Here is a 24,964-nt window from a genome sequence, read left to right on the forward strand (position 1 = left end):
TTTCTCTTTCAGGCCATGCCCCTTTCTTTAATCCTTCCTCCCTGTCGGTGCACTAGAGTCCCTCTTTGGTGTCTCTTGTCTTGTTAGTCGAGTTCTCTCTCACTTTCCCTTGCCTTCCCTTCATGTCGTATTGGGACTCGGGATTTGGGACTGCAGTGCTGCCTAATTCTGCAGGAAGAGCGGAGCAAGAGAATTTATTAGTAATTCCACGTTACAGAGTAGCACAGAAATATTCAATTCCGCGGGCGGGAAAAAAAATTCCACCCACCCCTGGTCTACACCTGATTGGCACAATACATTTACTTATAATTCCATGGTATATAGTACTACATGGTACTCAGGGCCTGTAAGTTAAATGCTGCATGTGGGCCTGCAGCACTCGAATTTCCACCCACCAAAGTAGCACTTTAAAACTTGTCTGAGGCTTGCCACTGCAGCCTGTAGTGCAGTTTGAAGTGCCATGTAAAGCTGACAGTATAATCTATTTGCCAGGCTTTACCATTTCTTTTTAATACCTAAGCATATTCCAGAGATAAAGAGAGATTGGAGGAAGGTCACTACTGATTCTATGACTCCTTTGCTTCAAAATACCCTTCTTCAGTTGACAGGGAATCCCAATGAATATATTTCCAGCTTCAAAAGCTGGGTTACTAACTTATTAGATAAGGTGGCACCTCCCAGATCTATAACATCCTCCAGGAAAAAAATATCCGCCCGTGGTTTTCTATGGAACTTCGGGCAGAGAAAAGTCTTTGTAAGAAATTGGAACGCTTCTGGAGACACGCATATAATCCTGCGGCCAAGTGTTCCTATAGAAAAGCCCTAAAAATGTCCCATAGTCTCAAGCGTAATGACTACATTTCACACAAGAGCAAGTCAGCTGACAATTCAGCCAAATCATTATTCATAATTACTCAATGCTTCGCCAAACTGACTGCTGCAGATAGCTCTGTGACTCAAATGTTTTACCTTCCCAATGCCCAAGTCCACACGAGTGGCTCAGCAGGAGTTTAGCATTGGCAGGGGCAGCAAGCAGATTGATGTTGTCATGAGAAGTGACCGTCATTGGAGCTTCACCTTGGCAGTTGATAACAGTGGTCACTGTTCGGCACAAAGAGCAGATAACCATTAGAACTATGCGTTTGCAGGAGATGCGGTGAGTGTTGCTGTCGCCAGGAGCCCATTTACAGTCGCAAAGAGACCCAAACTTCTAGTTAATCACCTTGCCTGTAGTTTGGCAGATCATCATAGAAAAGTACACTCTGATGCCAGCCAAGGGTCCATGACCTAGGGCTTCTCTTGGGGATCATGCCTCACTCTAGGCGGAGACCAGCAGCAGAGCTCAGGCAGGTCCAGTTGAAGATAATAGCAGGGCAAATGCAAGGACCTCTTTTTGTGTCCCTGTAGCTCAAACAGGAGGCCAGTTACTGCCCCTTGGAGTCACCTCTAGGGATTCTGGATTCAAGGAAATCCAATTTTCCTTCTTCAGACAGTAGGACAGTCCTTCTTCTGAATCTCCCGCAAGTACAGGAGTGTTCTGATGAGAAGTTCTGAAGGTGTCACAGTTAAACCTTGTGCCAGCCTTTGTGTGGGAGAAATCAGTGGCATAATCACAAGCTTTTTCTGGTCAGTACATCCCCTTACCCTGGTTTGGCTCCAAACTGTCAAGGGTGACAAAGGCAAGGCCAAGCCTGGTGTCAACTTTCTTTGTGTGTGCTGTAGGTAGTGCCCTTCGAAGTGTAATCAGGGCAGGCACAACTCCTCCCAAGCCATCCTGCCATGAAGACCCACTACCTTCACACCTGGGCCTCTTTTGTGCCCATGTTTGGAAGTAATACACAACATACCATAAGAGAACCATTCACAGTCATGTAACCCTGAACACTGACAGAAATGCACTTTTGGTTTGGGCAGAAAAATTTAAACTTTCCAAAAATGGCATCACAATACAAACTTAAAATCCGACTTTCTCATTACAGACAATTTTAAATTACAATTCAAATGCATAGAAGAAGCATTTCTCTATCTGTTCCTAAACTGAAATTATCACGTATTAAGTGTAATAAGGTAACCCAGGGTTAGTCTGTGAGAGAGGTAGTCTTGGAAAAGTGAAAAATTACTTTACGAGTTTTTCCATGCCACGACTTGTAATACTCAAGTATGTATCTCTTACTGTTTAAATACCATGCCCCCTGCCCTATACGCCTTTAGGGATTAGCCTAGAGATGACTTAAAAGTATTAAAAAGGAACATTTAGGCCTGGCAAAAGGTTTATTTTCTTATACACACACAAAAGGCCTGAGTGGATTTACCGAACAGCATGGGGCGACTCCCCTCTAATGTAATCTAGCGGCACTAACCAAGCCACACTGGGCCAAAGAGAAATAGAATCAGAGTATGTGGAATTCCCTTTTATAGGACGAATCCCCTCACCCACCCGTGGATGGCATGCTTCATCAACAGGAACCTCCTTGTACTGCTAACCTGGTCGCAGTGAGGGCTACAACCCCCTGCACTGTGAGGGAGGAGTTCAGGGATGTTTTAAGTTGTGGTAAACAAGAGCTGAACTAAAACCTTCAGATGAGCCGGGTGTGGAGGAAGTGCGTAGAAGTGATGGATGTGAAGTTATAACTAACTCCCTGGTATGTTAAAGAACAAGTTTAATAGAACATCTGGGGGTCAGGACTAAAATTAGTGAGCGAGCCACGCCTGGAAAATTTAACCTAGCATGGTTCAATGGGGTCATAGAGTTGACATGTTTCAGCCTAAGTGCCCTCCGTGGAGGTTCTGTGGCTTTCTTCAGGACCAAATGATAGAAAGTGTGTGTGAAGCTCGACACCGTACCAACTGCGGTCAGTGTGAAAAGGACACAGGCAACTGATGAGATAGTACATCAGTCGTGGTGGACTGATGTTCAGCTTCGTCCCTATAAACAAAAAATGAGTTCATGACAAGCATAAACAACATATCAAGAATACTCCTTTGATGCCGTGCCAGTTAATAAGGTTTATAGAAATACAGTGGCTACGGTAATAATGGAAAACCTGTTCCAAAGCTTACCCAGCTTGTAGGGGACCTAGTGGCAACTCATCCTCGGTGCACTTGAGGTGGGTTCCAAAACCTAAGAGATGTCAGAGGGTGGCAAGTGTGGCTGTGATTCACAATCATAGGTGGATACAAAGTATATACAGTTGACTCTAAGTATTTTGTGTAAAAATGGAATGTTTATCATATATGCATACCCTAGTCCTTATAAAACAGATGTGCAAAGGTAGGCAACTTGTGGTCCATAGTGATAGAACATAGGGGATTATATAGAGTCCAAACACAGATAGGTCATCAAATAACAGCACCTGTTGAGCGCCAATGAAGCCGAGCAACAGGCAACCTGATGCCACTGGCAACTGTAGCAAAATTAAGTCACTTAGAATGGGGCCAACCTGTGGAGAGCTCACAAAGATATGGAACTCCAAGATAAGGCAGAAGTACCCCTTGATGGACTTGAGGGAAAGAGGAGGGCGGGGGTGCCCATCGGGTGGTTGGGACTGAGCCTAAATTCTGATTGCGGCACCTCATGTGTCGGCGGGCAGTAAGGCTACACCAACTATTTCTGTCTGGGTACTCTGGGGGAGTAGAGGAATGGAGGAAGAATAAGTTAAACCCCTATGGGCAAGGTGGCAGGTGTGTGGTAGGATGCATCCTCACTGTCATACTGATGTGAAACTCAACCCACAGTGAGAAGGTGGGACACGGAGAAAGAACACGGCCAAACCATCGCTCTCAACTGCTAGCGCAGAGCAGTTCAGATAACGATGCAGACCACTAACACTTACCTCCGTGTGAGGTTCTGTTCGGTCTCCATGTGCGGCCGGCATGAAAGACGATGATCCTGGGAGTCCGGCATCGGAGGTCTTATGAGGGTCGATGGCTCCGTCTCGCCAAAAAGTGTGACAGTGACACACCTGCCACTTTGCATATAGGGGTTTCACTTATTCTTCCTCCAGACCCCAACCCCTATATCTCAGAAGGGACCTCAGAATCCTGCTTCTCCTCACTGGTTTGGGGCCCTTTTTGGGACCTGTCTGTTTTCCCCTTCATCTCCCCCTCACTCTGCTAGGGGGCGTCTGAACCCCCCTTCTTGGGCTCACTTCCAGGTAAATACCTTGACACTTGGATACTAAGCCAAAGGTCAGAGTTCTATGCAATCTGCCTGGTGTTAGTGAGTTTGGTGTCAATACGATTTTGGTCCAATTCTGTGAGCACCTGCTCTCTTAGAATCAGGTTGGACAACATATCATCATTACTTGCTTTGTTGTCCTTCACCCAACCATTCAGTGCCTTACTGGAAAAGTCCAAAATATCCACTCAAAGCTGGCCAGACAGTTTGTGACTGTACCTGAACATTAAGCAGTACCCTTTGAGGTGTAAGAACAACCTTTGTGAAAAGAGCTGCTTTCACTGGGTCATAGATCATCTTGTCAGTAACCTCTAAAGCCAACAGGGTATCCCATGCAGTCACTGGCATGTGCTTCCACTGACTAGCCCCCAGTCCTCATCTGAGGCCCTTTGCATACACAGGGCTACCTCATAGGCTGCAAACCATTTAGCAATATCATACTTCCCATAAAATTAGACACCAGGTCTTGGGGTTGTGAACCCTTTTATCTCTTGTGGATGAAATATTGCTGCTACCTTCATTTATACTGGACGTTGAGCTACTCTGCTTCTCTGACACACTTCATGAATCAGCATCATTTTATTCTCCTCGAGAGCTAGCTTTATTTCTTCCAAGGCTCTTTCAGCATCAGCCTTCTTTCCTGCCAAGGTTTTCTCTGCCTCAGCCTTCTCCTTGGCTAGGGGTCTTCCTGCCTTTCTTTTATCTGCAGCTGCTTTCCTCTCTTCTGCAGCCAGTTTCAATTTTGCAAGCTGCAGTCTGATCTCACTTATGGCTGTACTTCCTCCAACTCCTCAGTGGATGGATTGTGAAGAGACTCACTGCTCTTGGCAGAGAACTTTCTTCCTGTGGGCAGGGATTCCTCCTCCCAATGCTACAGCTCTTGGCCTGTGACCCAACCATGCCAATCTTCTTCCTCCTACACCTTCCCTTCAAGCTCTGGTTCCACTGCCACAGTCATATCCTTCCACCTGCTCCTCTTCCCTTTCATCCTCTATGAGGAATCATTGTTCTCCTTTGCAGCAGACTGCTACATGTGGAACTCCTCCCAGGCACTGAGGCCTACCAGGAGCTCCAGTTTCTTGGGATGTTTTGCTATCAGCATCCTCTTCTACAAGCAAATATTGTTTGCTCTGCTACAGTGTAACGTTTAAGGTTGCTAAGATCGATCTCCATGCTTGCAAACAAGTATCACAGGTGCACAAATATTAGGCAGGAATTGAATTTAGATAAAAGGAAAAATGTCGAATCAAGGAGAATTTCCAAATAATTGATGTCAGATTATCCCTTGCGATTTTTGGTTCTACACAAATCATGAGTGACACTGCTCAAGCAAAAGTACTAGATCCCACAACTGAACAACTGAAAACCAATGTAAGAAATGGAGTTATTAGTTGAGGAGGGTGAGAGCCCCTCTCAAGTAATAAACATAATTCTTGCTAGGGTAACCACAAAAGTGCTTAATCCTCTAGTAGCTTGGCACAGAGCAGTAAGGATTAATATAGAGGCAATGTTTAAAATATTTATGCAGCACTCAAATATTAATAAAGTGAAAACACAACCTATTAAAAATCCTAAACCAATTTAGAAGAATAGAGTAAAATGTAATTAATAAAATGACTCCAGGATGACAAAAATCCATCCTATTGACCCTCCTGATTCTTTGACAGTTGCCACGAAGATTTTCAGTTCTCTGCAATAAGGCAATGAATGAAAGTAGTGGGGATATCTCGTGCCATTCGCTCTTTACCCCAGGCTCACCCCTCTCCCAGTAAGACACTTACAACTGATTGGTGTCCTCTGCGTAGCTTTATTATTATACCAAAATCCATTTCAGTTGTGGGTAAAACTTCCCACATTTACCATTTATTAAATTCACACATAAATGCTGCGCCCATACATATGCGCCACAGTTTACCATATATATACAAATTGGCATCTCTAGAGGAGTGTTGTACCAGCAGGACACAACACCACCCCCTTTCCAAGCCACCAGCTACTAGGGTAGAGCCAGAGAGTCCAGGACCACCAGCAGGACGTCCCCCTCTCCCGCCAGCCTAGAGCCGCCATAACTGCCTCCCCTGCTCCAGGGTGAACCGTTTTCCGTCCAAAAGGAGTCCCTCAGCCTTTTCTCTTATCAGGGACCCCGCCCCCAACAATTGAACTTAGGGATGGGTGGGTGGGCAACTCTTCTTGGCTGGCCTTCCTGCTACCCAGGCGAGAGACGAAAGAGGGCTACTTCCCGGGGTGCTGCTCTCCTTATCGCCTTAGGAAGGAGGGTCCTCGGACGCCCACCAAGAGTCTCGCATTACCGAGACCCTCCCCATGACGTCCAACCCCAGAATCGAAACTTTACCTACAGGGGCGGGCACGGAATGCCCACTAAAGGCCCCCCTCCCCTAGACGCGGGGGTGGCCTCTCATAGTGGGGATATCTCGTGCCATTCGCTCTTTACCCCAGGCTCACCCCTCTCCCAGTAAGACACTTACAACTGATTGGTGTCCTCTGCGTAGCTTTATTATTATACCAAAATCCATTTCAGTTGTGGGTAAAACTTCCCACATTTACCATTTATTAAATTCACACATAAATGCTGCGCCCATACATATGCGCCACAGTTTACCATATATATACAAATTGGCATCTCTAGAGGAGTGTTGTACCAGCAGGACACAACACCACCCCCTTTCCAAGCCACCAGCTACTAGGGTAGAGCCAGAGAGTCCAGGACCACCAGCAGGACGGCCCCCTCTCCCGCCAGCCTAGAGCCGCCATAACTGCCTCCCCTGCTCCAGGGTGAACCGTTTTCCGTCCAAAAGGAGTCCCTCAGCCTTTTCTCTTATCAGGGACCCCGCCACAGGGCAAGGAGCCCCACTGGCGCTCTTGCCCTCCCCCCATGCTAACGCCCTGCCACTCTACCGGGGTGTAACATAATGGCCCCCAGGATTGTTTGCACAAACACCTCCAAACCTACCCTGGTCAGGTGCACCCCCCCTGTCCGATACTCATCTGGGGTCAATGTCTGCAGCAAGGTATGTCTAATAACCAGTATCTGTGAACCCCTCAACAACTTTTCCACCTCCCTATTCATTTTCTTTACTGACGTGTTCATTGCTGCTGCCGGCACATCGCACCCCCACTCCCTCCGAGTGAGAACCTCTGACCAAATAATTGCTGTGTCCGGCAATGCCCTTCTGATCCAAGTAAGAAGAGAGAATAATGCCTCCTTGGCTTCTCGCCTGCCCCCTGGGACCATATTTTCAGCCCCGACATGAATAACCAGCACATCTGGAATAGGCAAACCTTTATTGAGCGCACTCCTCAAATGAGTTGAAACGTCCTCAGCCCGCAGGCCCTCCAAACCTAACCAGTTGTGGACCATTCCCAGGGCCCTCTGCGTCTTGTCCACCCCAGATTCTCCAAACCAATTCCCCGCTCTGCATATGACCGAATCTCCACACCAGCATACTTGCATCCTCTGGCTTGCCACCCCTGCAAGCGAGACCAGAAACAAAATACAAAAGAGAGAAGTGGGTAAATACCAACCTGTTGAGGATACCACCCCACCTATACCGGCTGTGGTCGCACATAGCGCTCGAAACTCGCTGAATTCCACCTGCCCACTCTCTTGATTGCACCCGGTGATAGTCCTAATTCCGCTGCTGTAGTAGCTGCCCCAATACGGAATGAATGTGACGTAAAATGAGCTATGTCTTCTCCTAACAATTCCAGAGCCCGCTTGCATATTCGCGTGAACTGGAATTTCGTCAACGGTGTACCATCCTCATGCACCAACAGCCTATTGTCTTCACATCCTGGCCTCATCTGCATGAACCTTTCCATCAACATCACCGGGCAATAGCCCGCCCCCTGGCTTGCTCTCAGTTGCACCCATACTCCTTTTCCCAGTGGGTCTGTCTTCGACCGCCGTACCCTGACCTGCAGCAAGCCCGCTGCCATCACCACATCATCAACGGCGATCCCACCCTGTCTGTCCATCTTAGAGTTTGGCACTAGCTCTGATACCCTGAATGCCCCAAAGAAAGCTAATGAATATGCTAGCTGCAGCAATTGCACCTCATAATGCGACCAACAAACCTGCGGCAACGCCCCCAAGATATTCACCAACCTTTTGGAATCGATCGGTCTCCTGGAATCCTTTTCCCCTGGAACCAATCGTTCCCATCCCTTCATGGCCCTTCTAACTCTAAGGTCTTTAGTGGGATCCGTCACCCCTTTTATCCCTGCAAAGAAGGCTATTGCTGATAATTGTCTGCGTACCAGAGCCAGGGACCTTCCCCCATCTTTCTGGCTAACTATGAAACTGAGCACCCCTTGTGGTGTAAATTCTCCCACACCCTTTTTGCTCTGCAAAACAGCCCTGTAAACCTGCCAATCCCTCTCATACCTACTCTTAGTCTTGGGAGCAACCGATGCCGCTATGAGATCGGGAGCAATGGGGCACCAAGCTTCCACAGGCTTTCCGGGAAGGCTGTCATCTGAGCGTCTGCTTGCGGCCATCGCGCTCTGAATTCTGTTAACTTAAAACGAGACAGGGAATCAGCTACTGTGTTAACCACACCTGGCACATGCTTTGCAATGAAATGCACATTACGCCGCAGACACTCCCGCACCAGCACTTTCAGTAAATGGAGCACCCAAGGACATTTGGCACTTTGGTTGTTCACCGCCAAAACCACTGACATACTGTCAGACCAAAACACAATTTTTTTGTTTTCCAGAAAATTGCCCCATATCTGAAGAGCCACAATAATGGGGAATAACTCCAGAAATGTGATGTTGCGGACCAGCCCCCTCTCAAACCATTCTGCTGGCCAGTGCTGCATACACCACCTGCTCCTAACACTGCCCCGAAACCCACACTACCTGCTGCATCCGTATAAAGTTCCAATTCTCTGTTGTCCTGCGCCGGTTGTTGCCATATTACCGACCCATTGAAATCCTCCAAGAAATCCCTCCACGTGACCAAATCATCCTTCATCTCAGTTGTCAGCCTAGTGTGATGGTGTTTTTCCTTCAAACCTGACATCGCCCTGGCGATATTCCTGGAAAAAACCCTGCCCATAGGTATCACTCGGAGTGCAAAATTCAACTGACCCACTAACACCTGTAGCTGATGCAAAGTAACCTTGCGTGCCCTCAAGCATTGGTCCAAGGACCCCTGAAATGCCTTAACTTTTTCCTGAGGTAATCTGCACACTCCTTCAACCGTGTCTATCTCAATACCTAAGAATGTCAACTGGGTTGTCGGTCCTTCCGTTTTCTCCACCGCCAGAGGCACCCCCAAGGCCCCCGCCATGCGCTGAAAACCCACAAGAGCCTCCTGACAATCGGACGCGCCCGCCAGCCCCATAAACAGGAAATCATCCAAGTAATGCACCACCTCTCGCGCGCCCATCACCTCCCGCACTGTCCATTCCAAGAAGCAACTGAATGTTTCGAATATTGCACATGCAATGGAACAACCCATCGGCATACATAGCTCCACAAAGAAATTGCCCTCAAAAGTGAATCCCAGCAACCTAGTGTCCTCCGGGTGGACCGGCAGAAGGCGAAAGGCCGACTCAATGTCAGCCTTTGCCATCAGAGCCCCTCCCCCCAGCAGCTGCAATTTCTGAATAGCAGAGTCAAAGGTGGTGTAATGAACTGCACACAATTCTGGATCCAAACCCTCATTGACTGACCCACCTGCCGGACTTGACAAGTTGTGAATGAGACGGTATTTTCCAACTTCTTTTTTCGGAACTAGCCCTAGGGGAGAACAAACCAGGTCCGGCCTAGGCATTGTCTGAAAAGGACCGGCCACCCTCCCCAGGGCCAACTCCTTGCTAATCTTTTCCCACGTTACTTCTGGATTCCGTAGCACTGACCGTTGGTTGCGGGGAGGAACTGCGGATGGGACTGCAGCCGAGGGAATGTGAAAACCGTACTTAAAACCTTCATACAAGAATTGTGCTTCTGACCCCCTCTCATACCTTGCTAGCAGATGGGTTAATACTGGGAGCTTTATGGGCGTGGGCAGGTTCCGAACTTCACTGTGCAGGGCGGGGCTTTGGTTGCAAGGGAGCTGCAGGGGAAGGACGGGGCTCCTTAGGCTTTCCGCCCTTCTTGAAACACTTGATCTCTGGGTGGCCAAACATCCCACAGAAGGAACACATGTGCCTGAACTTACAAGCCGTCCCTCTATTACATTCATTCTTGTTGAATTGCCAGCATGCTTGTTTCTTTTCCCCGGCACCCTTGTCTCCTCGAAAGGAATGTGCAGGTTTGCTAGTTGGTACCGCTGAATAAAATTCCCCATGCCAAATAATAATCTCGCGCTGATCCCATGCTATGTCGGGTTTCACCGCCTTCATCTGCCTGAATTTCGTGTCATATTGCAACCATGCCGTTCCCTGAAATTCTGAAGCCGCCCCATGAATCAATGCCATGTAACTTATCAACTGTGCCGCCAATGCGGGGAACCGCTCCACCATAATTGCTGCATATATAGCAAACCCAGTCACCCAGTTCTTCAATGACCATTCCACCCAGACCTTCTTCTGTTTCATTTCCCCATCTTTACCCGATCTGGTTTTCCCCGGGACCACACCTGCATTAATCAGATCAAACACATCCACATACTCCCCCTTAAAGATCTTCTCCCTTGTATCTGCCGGCACGTGCCAAGTTATACTTGCCGACGGAGTCATTGCCAAAGATGCCGAGCCGTATAAAACTGGGCTATGCATAAGGGGAGCATGCGACGGTGCCACCGGCACAGCGGGTGGAGTTGGAGACACCGTAACTGGCCCCGCCCCCACTGACATTGCGTTGTTCACTGGGCCTTGAGCTGTGGTAGCCATCACCATTGGTGCTTGTACTACACCCCCTGACTGGACCCAAACCTGAGCCACCCCACCATTTTGTGTCGCCACCACCGGGGCCTGAACTGTTTCCACTAGGGTCCGCGCTGCAGCAACGGGCACCGCCCCCCCACCATCCGGGGCTGCCCCCCTGGCCACCACCGCATTCTGTGTCGACCCCTCCCTAAGCGACAACCCACTCTCTGCTGCTTCAGCTGTCTCGCCTACGCTCGCCACCCGCATCGTGTCCTTGACCACCAGGGGCAGGCCCTCTGCCATCGCCTCACCTGGAACGGTCGTTCGCTGACCTGAGACCCGCTTGGTCTTCTCTTGCTGAGCGTCCTTAAAGCGACTAGGCGTCCGCCGTACCCGTTTTGCTAAAGTGAACTCCTGCTGCCCACTCGCACCCCCATCTTGCGATAGGGTCCTCAGCGCCCAATCGATACCTCCTTTCTTTGCGACCTCCCACAATGCCGCCAATGAACGAAATTCCTCTGTTGATGCCGGGGCCTCCTTGCCCCCCCGTGCCCGCTTGGGCGGCATTTTACCTACTAAGAAAGAAAATACAATCATTAATGAGTCCCAACATGCCTGCCCCTTCCATCCGGTATTGCACTGGCGCGCAACCTACTACGCGCCACCCCTGTCCTTTGGACCCATGCACCATATCCGCCTCTGATGTACAACAGCCCCACTCGCATTGCCTGCACGCCACCAATCCCTTCAAAGCCCTTTACATAATTGCGCTGCTGCAATTCTATGACTTAGGCTGGCAAAAAGTGGGAATAATGCCACCCCCCAATCCATTTACAAAAAGAGCTGCTTGTCTGTGAGTGGGCATCTGACGCACCGAATTAAGATGCTGTTAAATGAGTAACGGTGCAATGTTCCCCGTGAAATGGCCAGACCCCCTATGTGTGCCTGACCGAAAGTCAATACATCTGAATGAAGAAGCGGCTTCTGTGATCCAAATGCCAATTCCCTCACCCTGCATACCGTTTAAAATTCCCTTCTCACATGACGAAATCTCCCATGTGCCCAGCAATGTGAACTGCCGCCCTGTATACGCGGCGCCCTCAAGCTGCACCCCTCCGTGCCTCCAGGGCGCGTCTCCTAACCCTGAATACCTATCTCGGAGCCCTTAGCCCATCCATCACCTTGACATCGCGCTCTGGCTCCCCCTCCTCCACATCTCTGCCGTAATACCGTGCAGCAAATGATCTGCGCTCTGCTGTCCTACCAGGATCGTTTCACTGTGCCATACTTAATCGGCATCGAACCCAAAGTGAAAAACCATTACCGCCACAAATGCAAATGCGCTCCGTAAATCCCCATACAATCATTCCCTTAAACATCGCGCCCCAGCACCACGCTGCGCTCATCTCTCCTTATTTATCTTTACTCATTCATGCTTCTGTGACGATGTCGCAGCATCCCTACCGGGGCTCGAACCGTGCTCTAATGTGAACCCCAGGCCAACTCGCACCGCAGCACGCCACGCGGGTTGAAAGGGGACCACCCCTCCCTCCGCCTGTCCGATATCCCTGCACACGCTCAGCCTGCGTTATCACTGCTCGGTACCCCCACCATAAGGCTTAACGAGGGGGTTTATTGCAACTCTCCATGCATTATTACTTTGCCACAAAAAACGGGAAAACAATGAAAAAACCTTCCTGAATAAACGTGCGCTATCACAAGGGCCCGAACCTGAGGCTCCCGGCCCCATCCACTACTGCTGGCTCCCCCATTACGCTACGCTATGGCCTCTCACCTGTATATCAGAAAACAAAGGCCACCAGTCTCGACTCCACCGCAACTCTTCTTGTCTGGCCTTCCTGCTACCCAGGCGAGAGACGAAAGAGGGCTACTTCCCGGGGTGCTGCTCTCCTTATCGCCTTAGGAAGGAGGGTCCTCGGACGCCCACCAAGAGTCTCGCATTACCGAGACCCTCCCCATGACGTCCAACCCCAGAATCGAAACTTTACCTACAGGGGCGGGCACGGAATGCCCACTAAAGGCCCCCCTCCCCTAGACGCGGGGGTGGCCTCTCATTACTCTTGTTTCAATTGGTTAAGGATTTCACCTTCAGATAAGTTGTGATTTGTTTTTGTAACTGCAAATGCTGAATGATGCAATAAGTAGGTAGTAAGTACATACCAAAAAAGTTGATAAAGTTGATATATTCTTGGAACTTGTGGAACTTCACTTCTTGGGTTCACAAAATTAAATAAAAATGGACAAATGCTACATAAAGAACTTGATCTATTGCAGTGCTTGGCCTTGAAAGCCAATATCCTCCAGATGCCTCAGCAAGATGCTGTGTTAGAAGAACCAAAGTTAGGATTTTTTAAAGTTTCAGGTAAAAATAGTGATAGGAAGCACAAAGTTCCACTTACAGATATCTGGTTGCAAAGGATCTGGTCAAAGTCACAAGTTCCCATCGACTGCAATGAATCATGGGTCGGATATCGGGATCAGTCTTGTCCCGCTGGAGGCCATGGTACCATACTACACTCAATGATAATGGATCTAGCAAGTAGTTCCTACACAACCGGCTTTAATTCTTCACCCAGATCAAACTTCATTCTTAATTTGTCTAGGAATGATACCTGATCTCATTCACTGCCCGTGAGTGGTATAAAAGTCTATTTAGTGGACTGTTAGGTGTAATTTCCTTGCATTTGCTGCACCACAATCCACTCTATTGAAGGTATGCTCAAATGTGGCTGAAACTTGAGAGATCATTTGAGTCTACCTGTGTTTTGTAAGAAGTGGCATAATGATTCATTATTTTGGTTGGTATGAAATGAAATGACTTCCTTTTTTTAAAAATGTATTTATTATGAAATTACTTCCAATGTCAGAATGATTTTGATAATCTACAAGAGTTAGGGGCCCAGTATGGATCATGAACACTGTTGGCGGACAAAGCTCCAGATATGATCTTGTGGCTATCATTCCAATTAATACTCTGAATTCAACCATGTGTTCTTATTCTGACATGCTACTACAAAGGTTCACTAGACAAGGTTAGTCAAAGACTCAATAGTACTGTGATTAGACTGCTACACATTTCTGATTTGTGGCTAGCTGTACACTGCACTGTTGAACTCCAATCCCATACGTCTTATGGTCATGTGAAACATTTGGTTTGAAGTAGGAGCCCTTTTTTGTTATGCAAGCTCCGCCTATCTAATAATTTTAATTGAGTGCAAAATTTTCAAAATGAATTCACTTGTGTGTAACAATAGTGCTCTTTAATGCACAGTTATATAAAGTGAAATGCTTTCGTTTATTTTTTTTCATTTACATTTTAAGTTCCATAGAGAAAATGTCCATATCGAAAAAATTGGGGTACGCATAAAATGAAAATTCAAGAACAACACCTCAAATTACATTACATTATTAATGTAGAATTCATTTTGTAATATTCTTTAAAATATACAAAACAACAAACACAGCTCAGGGTTATTGAAGATCGAAGACAAAATTCACAGCAACATTGTTGTTTCAAAAAGAAAATGTGAATTATGAAACTCATTCATGTTCAACCCCAATGCATATTTTCGGAAAGCCCTTTGTCATAGAACTAGACTAAAATTACATTAAAAGTGGGACCAGTGAGTTCTCAGAACACGTGGACCTACATGCCAACTCAGAGTCGTATGCTAGGACGGTTAGAAGGTAAGATTGACATTCATGCTCAGGAACTTCTTACCTGCACACCCTGGGCAGGATTCACAAAGGGTCTACGCACTCGTGACAAAGGCTCCGCAGGCGCCAGGGGTTCTCTGCACTCAGGGCAGAATCTCTGCAATGAGAATTGTCATTGCAGAGATTCTGCCCCGAGTGCATAGACTCCCCAACAGTGCTGGACCTCAGCCACCAGTGCGGAGGCCTTTTGTGTGTGAATCAGGCCGGTTGTTATTCCTCATAGCGCATCATATTAGAGTGCGTGAACTTTACAGAATTGCTATAAATATTTTTATCTGCCAAAGGCTTTTTATTGAGTTTTCCCTCTAGGGTACATGCTTGATCAGAGCATGAGATACAAGCCCCCTGATCAAGGTTTATCCTGAACACCATCGGAGTTAAGTATACAGGACAAATACATATATTGGGCCTGATTCACTAAAGGACATCCGCACTCCTGGTCGAGGCCCCGCAGTAATTGGGGAGTATCCGTATTCGGGGCAGAATTTCAGTAATGATAATTCTTATGCCAGAGATTCTGCCCTGAGTGTGGAGACTCCCCCACGACTGCGGGGCCTCCACCACGAGTGTGGAGGCCCTTTGTGAATCTGGCCTGGTGTTTTGCACCCACTACACTTACTTTGGATACATTTGTGTGAATCATTGATTTTGCTGCAGTGGACTTAATGTTTCACATGTTCATGGATTCTAAATTATTTGGAGTGACAAAGAGCTTCTTTGCTGATTTGTTTGTACACCACTCAACTCGCTTAACTTCAATTTCCATTCAGAATGTGTCAATCCTACTAGTGGAAAATATTACGTGTTATAGTTACACGGCTTTTGAGAAGACATAACATCAGACAGTGAACTCAAGGGATCTTTATTAAGATTTCTACATCTCATTTCTCTGACCAATGTGAGACTGTTTTTCAGGATGAACCAGTAATTTATATAGTTTTTCAGTCCTAAGGTAGTTTTGTTTGGCACTGAGATCATGAAGAGGACAAACCTATCTGCCTCAGCCAAAGGATTTAGAATTTCTGTAAAACAGCAAGCCCAAGTGTAATTTTAGGGCCACCTCACAGTTAAGACCGATCCTTTTCTATGTCTATCTCTGCCTAAGGTGGCTACGTATTACGGGGTAGGGCACGCTCTTAAAACGAGAAATGATGGAGCAGATGTCTCGTGTTCTTTAAATTAATGAATGAATAGTTAGTAAAGCGCATGAATCGTCCCCAAAGGGGTATCTCTGTCCTGGAGAGCAACAACCCAGGTTAGCAGTTGCGGAACAGTGCGGTTTTCAAAAGTTTTCTAAAGATATGAAAATCATTGCATTTACGGAGGCCAAGAGGCAGATGAATCCAATATAGGGGTGCTAGATGGGAAAAAGATTTGCCCACAGAACAGGACTGCTTTAAACGAGGGATAATAAGGAGTGATTTGTCCCCTGACCATGAGGCTCTGCTTGGCCGTTAATGGAGAAGTTTATCTGTTAAGTAACTGGGTCCTTGGCGGTTGAGCGCCTTGTGTACAATACATCAGATCTTGAACTTAATTCTCTGCGTAATGGGTAGCCAGTGTAGCTGTTGCAAGAGAGGCAACGTGGCGTATTCTGTACCAGGCGGGCTTCAGTGTGGTGAACCACTTGCAGTTTATTCAATAAGGCTTCATTTGAAGCAGCCAAAAGAGCATTGCAGTAGTCCAGGCGGCTTATGACCAGAGCCTGAATCCGAGTTTTACATACCTCGAGAGGCAGGAATTGGAATACACCTCAAAGAGACTCAGCAAACAGGTGGTAGCTCTTACTTGATCCCTCATAGAACGTTTCATGTTACCCAGTTAATGCAAGAAAGACAATTGAAAATACAAACTATTAATGACAGTGTTTAATTGAAATGCTTGCTAATAATAACACACTGCTGCATTATTCCACAAATTCAGATTCTAAAGCTGTAATATAGCCAGAAAGAACGCGCAGCTCAGTGTGTATCCATAACGCGGCTGAACATGTGCTTAGAAGTCAGAGCCTACAATATATTCTGGACATTTACGCTGCTGGAAATTTGGACAATTCTGTGTGCTGTAAAAACGACTGGGTTTCCTATTATCGTCTTCTCTCAGCATGCACAGGCTGTGTTTGTTTGCTTGTGCACAATGCAGAGCTACCAGAAGGGCCGCAAGCTGCGCTATTGTTGGTCGACGGAAGCCGGTGATTCAGCAGGTAGCCTGACGTGTGGTCTCTCTGGTAACAAGGCGCAGGGATCTGCCAGGTACTATTTACTTTAGCGTGACCATAGAGAATCGCCACACACAGCCCCTCCGCCTTTGAGTGCATCTGCAGCGCTACGTTCAGCGTAGTTTCATGCCATTGTTCAGAAATCCTTTCATCAACAGCGGAACAATAGTCGTGATTAATGGTAGCGTCCAGGATGCACGAGGCGCGCTCAGATCCGCCTGCGCGAGGCTCAATGCCGCCGCCTAAGCTCTCGTTTGCAGTGAAATGTATTAAGTGAATGCTTGAAAGAGTCCCCCCCTTATGGATATGAAAAATGATATCCCAGGAGCATATTACGCCGAGAAACGTTCTTATTATCCTTCAAGAGCAAAAAGGATTTGCAAACTGCTATTATGAATATTAATTGGAGCTGGACTCATTAAGTTTTACAGGGTGAAAAGCATTGTAATCCGGGGACATCTAACTGCGACAAAATGAAGGTGTCCTGACTTCAAGTGGAAACAGAAATGGATTGCTTACCCTGATTAGCCTTCAAATTAAGATTCTCGCACATATGCAGATGAAGTCCACCGAAATTGCGTTTGGTGCTTTTACCTGAAAGATAATTAATTTCATTAACTCGTCTTGGAAGAGGTGAGCAATCAAGGTGATTGTGGATGGCCATGAGCTCCTGCCCATCAGTGGCGTAGCTGCCATCCGTGTATCAGGTGCAGTGGCACCAGGGCCAAGTGGCATGGGGGTCGAAAAGAAAGCCTGATTACTTCCTTCTTTAACAGTTGAAACTGAGTCCAGGGGCCAATTTCATTCCTTACACTAGAACCCAAGACACATTGGATACTCCACTGCTGCCCATAAGAGAACACTAACAAAAAGAAGATTCAAGAAGAAGGTGAACAGCATCAAAACCTCTGATAAGGAAATCCCAGGTTCAAAGGATCACTGTGACTCTCAGAAAAAAGAATGGGGCAAAACACACAGCACAGCAAAGAAGAATAAACACAATTCCCGCAAGCAGGATCACCAGGGGAAAAAACACCAAGGCAAACACCCACTTCAGCTACCAGGAACCCCACAGTACAGACCAGCTAGTTTGAAGGGAGTATCTGAAAACCAGGTAATAGAATGACTTTATTATATGAAACAAAGTATGCACTAGTAAACAATGGAGCAGCAAGGCACCACACCGATGACAACGACTGTTATTGAACTCATTCGGATCCATGTTAGTGACCAAAAAGTGAAAAAAAGACTCATTGAAACTTTCGGGATTGGAGTCAGTGACCTTGAAGTTTGTTCTTCTACCAGCCCCTGGACCTGACCAACCAAAAATTAACAGGGTAAGGAAGCATTCCGTTTTGGGCAAAAAGAGGAAAGGTGGACAGGTCACCAGAAGACATTGATATTCCTGAAACCAGACACCAAAGGAACACTCATGAAGAAACATAAATTTAGAAAGAAACAAAAAGGGGGAGAAACACACCCCTTTAGAATACCAGGCCCCAAGATGCCCCAAAGCCAATCACAAACAGGAAGAATGGTTTGTCCGAACAAATGTTGACGAAGAGGGCCCCAGCAGTACAGTAGTTTTGCATGGTCAACACGTTTAAAATATTTTCCTGAATGTACATATGTGATTCATCTGTTACCATGACTACTTTTCACTACAGAAGCTACAACGGCTGGTAGATCAATGTCTCATAACTGATTTAATTGTACAGGGTAGAGACCTCTTCCCTGGGACTCATTCAGAGCTACCTTATGACCAACCTGTCACAACTCTTCTTGCTCTCCATGATTTGATCATCTCCAATCACTGGTCATAGTTTATCTCCAAATTCTGCAAAAAGAGCCCAATATTCTTCTTTCTAGCATCATTTTTTGTAAAATCTGTATAAGACCCCTAAGTTAGTAATGGCGCCTCATGCTGGTTCCCACCAGCCTTGTAGGCTGGGCACAGAAGTTACAGTTATCTTATTTTAATTAGTGAGGGAAGCACGATCCAATCAATCTTGTCTATTGTAGAACATCACCCCAGCTCTGAGTGACTTTCAGTAATGAATGAAATTCAGGAGCAATGCACGCTCATGCCCAGTGGTATCCTGCAATACTAATCATGTCTTCTTTTCATGCCTGCTGTTAAGCCTAATGGGGGGAAGGCCGCAGAGCAAAGTGGACACGGACATTGCCATTGCTGGGGGTCCTACCCTCTTGCCGCCACTGCCAGGAGTCAAACGGTCATCATTTCCTGATCCCGGCAGCCTTAACGGCGAAATCGGCGCAGGACAGCAGCGTCAGGAGCTGCACATAAGCAGCACAGCCCTCCGCTACGCGGGACGAGCCGGGCGAAGCCCGGGCCAAGGGCGGGCCCGTTGTAGCCCGTTAGAGACCATTTGAGGCCGGGACGGGACTACTCCCTTTCATCCTCCATATAAAAGGTCAGTGACAGTATAATATCTACATTAAATCATTTGTACCTTCCTAACCATCCCTGGAGATTCAACGATAGGGTTTGCTCTTAACACAAAAATAAGGAAAAGTATTGTGATTCCGATAATGGCATCACCGCCAGGAAGGAAAGGTAGAAAATCATTAAGGAGTGGTTCCATAGTGGGATCTCTTGACCAGTTCCTGAAAAGAGCTACCAATATAGTTGAAAAGGAAATTGTTATGGCGGAAAAAAGCTTATCTATTGAGATCCTATCGGAAAAACGCTCTTCCCTGGGTCCTTTGGCACAAGTACGATCACCATTGCATCCCCCTAGTGTGGCGCTTAACCAAGGAAGTACTATAGTAGGTGAGGCACCAAACTGTATGCTAGAGCACGATGGGTCTGATCGCTGCCTCCCCGAGTCTGATGAAGCCAACCTCACCGATAGAGCAACATCGAAACATCGCGGTGCCAGGCTTGAAGGAGAAGTGGTACAGTGTATTACAACTCGGTCCGCAACCCATGCCAAGCAGGGACATTCTAGTCAGCAAAGCGAGGGTAAGGGGAAGAATCAAAGCATCAAGAGAAAACGTGGGGTAGCGGCTGGCAATGGGAAACATTCAAAGTCCAGGAAAATTAACAAAGACTCTGCTAACGTCACCCCTCCAACGAACTTGCGACCAGATCCCGACTGTACTACAGGTGACATACCAACCTTGCCCCCGACTCCAATTGATGAGGCCCCGATGGAAATGGGAAGGGATTTCTGGACCAGGTTGGAAGCCATTTTTCATAAAACATGCCTTCCAGTCTATGACAGGCTAGATACGATCGAGAGCAGACTGGTTTGTTTAGAACTAGCATATGCATCGTCCCAGGCTCGGACTACATCCAGTTCTAAATGCCCGGGCAATTGTCTACTGCAGAATAAGACCACTAACAACTGTTTTGCAACATCCATGGACACTGTGAACGCTGTTGTTGTCCCGCAGGGGCACTTACCATTGTCTCTGAGCACAGGAACTAATGTTGATGTTAATGTTATAGCAAGTAATTCAGCAGATGATGGTGGGGGCGGAAGGAGGGTGGCTGTTAGTGAAGGTCCACTTACCTCGCAGCCAAGGGGAGAGGCATCTAACATACAAACTATGAAAAGGTTGCCTCACATTGATCTCCCTCCAGAATCCGTTCCCTATGTTGTGATACTAGCAGGGGTCCCCCCATTAAGGCAGGATAAGAGGGAGGAGTATCGGGAATTGAAGAATAAGTGTATTCATTGGCTTAATGCAAATCGCCCACTACCTACGTTTGTTTAATCAGAAATTCTGTTTGCGATGCATGTGGATTGGGTGGGTCCCCTACGCAAGTCCATAGAGGGTGATTGTATAAGCTTTAACTTTAGGGACAGGAAGGCAGTTGAATATATCTGTAACTGGCACGATGTAAGTCCGGGACATTCAATTCACTCTCTGCCCCTTACCTCCTTCTATCATCCTCCACCACAACACAGCTCAAGTAACCTACTTTCAAGAGGCTCAGGCAACCGGGTAGCCACAATGGGTGGGGTCAGTACCTATAATGGGTTTGACATACTCTCGGGGCTGGAAGACTGCGATTGACAGTCATCCTCGCCCGGACCAGAGTCTAACATTCAAGCCTATCCCCAGCTAGTACAAATTAGGGGAAGTAAGTTATTGAAGGGGGGGAAATGGAATGGGGATGAGGACATTGCATTGTTTATCTATAATAAGATCCCATTGGTGACAGAACTTTGTGTACACCCACCACCTAGATCAGAGAGTGTAACAAATACATCGAGGGTAATAGAGATCCAACCGCCCTCTGTTAGACCCACCATTAAAGAAGGGGGCCATGATTTCCTATATAGGGTGGACAAGGGGATGGTTAGTGATTTGGGTCCTGAAAATGGTGTTGGTGGTTGTGACCCCGCATCCGGGACGGACTGTGTAGGAGGTATAGTTAAGGACAAAGGAATTATTTCGATAATCTCATGGAATTTGGCGGGATTGGGTTCAAAGCTAGTCTTGCCTGAGTGGATAGATTTTATTGAAACATTTGACATATGTCTATTCCAGGAGACCTGGCTCCTAGAACCTGCTTTCCATGATGGTTACCTTAACTTTCATATTCCGGCAACAAAAAAAACAGGGTCCGTCCATCCGGGGGATTAACAACATGGGTTAGGCAGGGCCTAGGGTGTCAAATTAAGCAAATGACTGCCCCAAATGAGGACATACTGCCAATTAGAGTTACTACTACCGAGGGGGAAAGTATAGAGATTATCAATGTCTATGTGCGAGGCACCCCAGGGGGCAAAAAATCCGAGGTCATTGATGATTTAAAATAGTTACTAGGGGCATTGCCCCTGAATTCCCTTCCCCTGGTAGCAGGGGATTTTAACACCACGTTTGAGCCCCTAGGACATGATGACCCCCTGTTAACAGAAGAAGAAGATCCAAGATGGGGTATTCCCATAATTGAGGCAGCTCCAGTAAAAAGGTGGACTGAAGCAGCAATTCAGGTGAAAGGGTTGTGCATGGGCAGCCAGTTGAGGGCAGCTAATGGGCGTAGCTTGTCAGAAAAGTCCAGCAAAAATACTTTCGATAATGGCATTAGGTCGAGCCGTATTGATTATCTCTTAGTTCATTTAAAGCTCTGGTCCCATTTAGTAGATATGGAGGTCATAGAACAAATAGAGAGTGATCACCATCCGCTTACCTCCGTTTTTAACTTGACCATGTCGGCGGGTATATTACCCTTACAGGAGACTTTAGCACCTGACCACGTTATATCCAACGATATGCGCCATCTAAAATGGTGCAGAATCATTGAGATCCCGGAAATTGTAGCTGCGATTCACAAGGAGGTAGCTAACACATTAGCAGAGCTGGGATCAGTCTCATTTAGCCTGGACAACACACATTATGTGTCTGATGTCCATACAAAACTTTTTGAAGGGCTAAAAACTTACTTTTGCAGACCAAACCCAAAGAAGAAAATAAAGGGAACTAAACAAGAGGGATGGTACAACCAAGCCTGTCGGAACTCTCCGGCCAACCTAGGCAGAGCACTCAAGCTTGGAGATGTACCATCGGTTAGGTCTGCCCGTGCCCAATATAAGAAAGTGTAAATAGAGGTAAAGAAAATTTGGGATGAAGAAATGTGGAAGGAGCTTAAAGAAGCTAGTGCAGCGAGGAACCCCAAACTATTTTGGGATGTTGCTAAATGGGACAAGGGAGGTCGCCCTGATCACCCCCAGAACAATGTGGCATGAAATGATTGGGTTGACTATTTTAAGCCACAGTATGCTAGAAGTGATGACGCAGTGGCCGCTGACATGCCCCCCAACATACACTATAGCGTGGAGATCTTTACCCCAAGAGATGTAGATAGGGCATTAGATGCAGTGACTGAGGGTAGAGCGCCAGGTATGGATGGCATCCCGGCAGACGTCATTAAAAATGACACCCAAACGTGGTGTCTTTACATTGCGGGCATTGCTAATGCAATTGTCAAAGGGGCGGATATTCCACCCTCTTGGAAGGGGGCAGATATTGTCCCAGTTTTTAAAAAGGGCGACAAGTCCCTAGCTGCTAATTATAGACCAATCAGTCTAATAGATTCTATGCAGAAGGTGATGGACAGACTGGTTTTAGAAAAGATTCAGACTTGGATTGAGCTCCATGATATTTTAAGTCCTGTACAAGCAGGGTTTCGGTCTCGAACCAGCACAATAGACCAAGTATTTCGTTTTACCAATCTGTATTGGAGGACGGTGGTTATAGGTAGAGGTGCCCTCTACGCGGTATTTGTCGACTTAAGGGCAGCTTTCGATTTAGTACCGCGAGGGAAACTTTGGCAGGTCTTGAGGGAAATGGTGATGGCTCCAGAACTACTATCCCTAATCATCCGTTTACATGAGGGGAACTTTGCTCAGGTCCGGTGGGGGGGCATGGGCGAAGTGACAGAAGACTTCCCTGTTGGCAGGGGTGTGAGACAGGGTTGCGTCTTGGCGCCTACCCTGTTTTCGCTCTTTGTCAACGGGGTGGCCGACTTCCTCGCTCTGTCTCCCATGGATGCCCCGAAGCTGGCAGGAACACTCTTCCCAATCCTCATGTTTGCGGATGCTACCCTAATAATCTCCAAGACGCCTAGTGGCTTGCAAAGAGCCCTCTGGCTCTTCGAAGAATTCTGTAAATTGCGTGGTTTGGTGGTGAACACCGTAAAAACAAAGTTCATGTCCTTTAACGTGCATAAGTCGTTCAAGGGAAATGTACTTATGGATAATATCCCCCTAGAGCAGGTCACTTCCTTTACATACTTGGGGGTCACATTACAGAGCGATATGCGATGGAACTGCCAATTCGACCGGGCAGTTTTGTCGCATAAACAACAGGCTGGAATTCTTTTAACCAAGTTCAAAACCTCGCTCACAAAACCCATCAGTCCAGTTCTGGATATTTATGGGACGAAAGTTTTGAGCTCTTGTCTCTATGGAGCGGAGCTGTGGGGGTTTGAGAATTTAAAGGGTTTGATTACATTGGAGAATGCGTTTTTACGCAAAATAACAAGCCTCCCCCAAAGCACTCCCTTAGTACCACTATTTCTTGACCCTTGGTATGAAGCCTGTGGAACATCTTGTTAAACTTCGCCCCCTTCTTTACTGGCGGAGGCTTTGGTGTACTGAGGAACTTACTCATTACTCTAGCGGTCTTATGGACGTTATAAGAGCTGATTCGTCCCACAAGATAAAATGGTTAAACAAAATCAGATCCCTCTTGAGGAACCTTGGTTTATCTGAACTTTGGACCAATCCATCTAACGCGACATTCCCCTCGAAGGACAAGTTGAAGGAACGCTATTGGGTAATGGTATTTACAGCAGAAACCTCCAGAGGCCTCTCAACCCATCTTACAGGCCGCTTTCTCGAGCATCAGTTTCGCCCAATTTTCGAAAGATATTGGAATACGATCGAGAAAGTAAATGATCGGAAATTGTATTTTCAACTTAGAGTAGGGGCATTGCCAACCCGTGTATTCGATTGTAGATAGGGGGGGTGCAAGCAATGACAAATGTCACAAGTGTACTGACCAATCAGAAACAGTGGGGCACATATTTTTCTTCTGCCCACTGTACACTGTGCCACGTAAAATCTGGTTAAAGCCTATTTGTAGGGTGATGGGAATCAGAAGGCACGCAATAGCTTTGAGAATATTGTGCTCTGATCCTGAACCTCCAATTTCCCTAGCTGTTGCAAAGTTCTTGGGGTGGGCTGATCACATTGCACCCAGGCTCTGATGAGTGAATACTACTTTTTTTGTGTGTTTTCCTTCTTTTTTGCTTTAATTTCTCGGGGTATATGTTTGCATAATGCTCTGGTCATCTATCTGCGATACTTGTCACTTTTGGTCTATAAATTGTGTAATACTTTATGGGCCGACGAATGAATTAATTGGGTAAATTTTTATACTCAGAGTTTTTAATATGTGTGTGATTAATTATTCGATGGTTAAAGAATGGTTTAATTGTATTTTAACATTTTT

General features: G+C 46.8%; 1 protein-coding gene across 1 annotated transcript; it reads right to left on the bottom strand.

Annotated features, from left to right (window-relative positions):
• Nucleotides 1-7,741: 7,741 nt before the first annotated feature.
• Nucleotides 7,742-8,695, bottom strand: LOC144762765 (integrase/recombinase xerD homolog). Its single transcript, XM_078648012.1, has one exon. The coding sequence runs from the start codon at nucleotides 8,693-8,695 to the stop codon at nucleotides 7,742-7,744; it is 954 nt and encodes a 317-aa protein (XP_078504138.1).
• Between the last annotated feature and the right edge of the window lie 16,269 nt (nucleotides 8,696-24,964).

This window comes from Lissotriton helveticus, chromosome 6 (genome assembly GCF_964261635.1).
Source record: "Lissotriton helveticus chromosome 6, aLisHel1.1, whole genome shotgun sequence".
Lineage (NCBI taxonomy): Eukaryota > Metazoa > Chordata > Amphibia > Caudata > Salamandridae > Lissotriton > Lissotriton helveticus.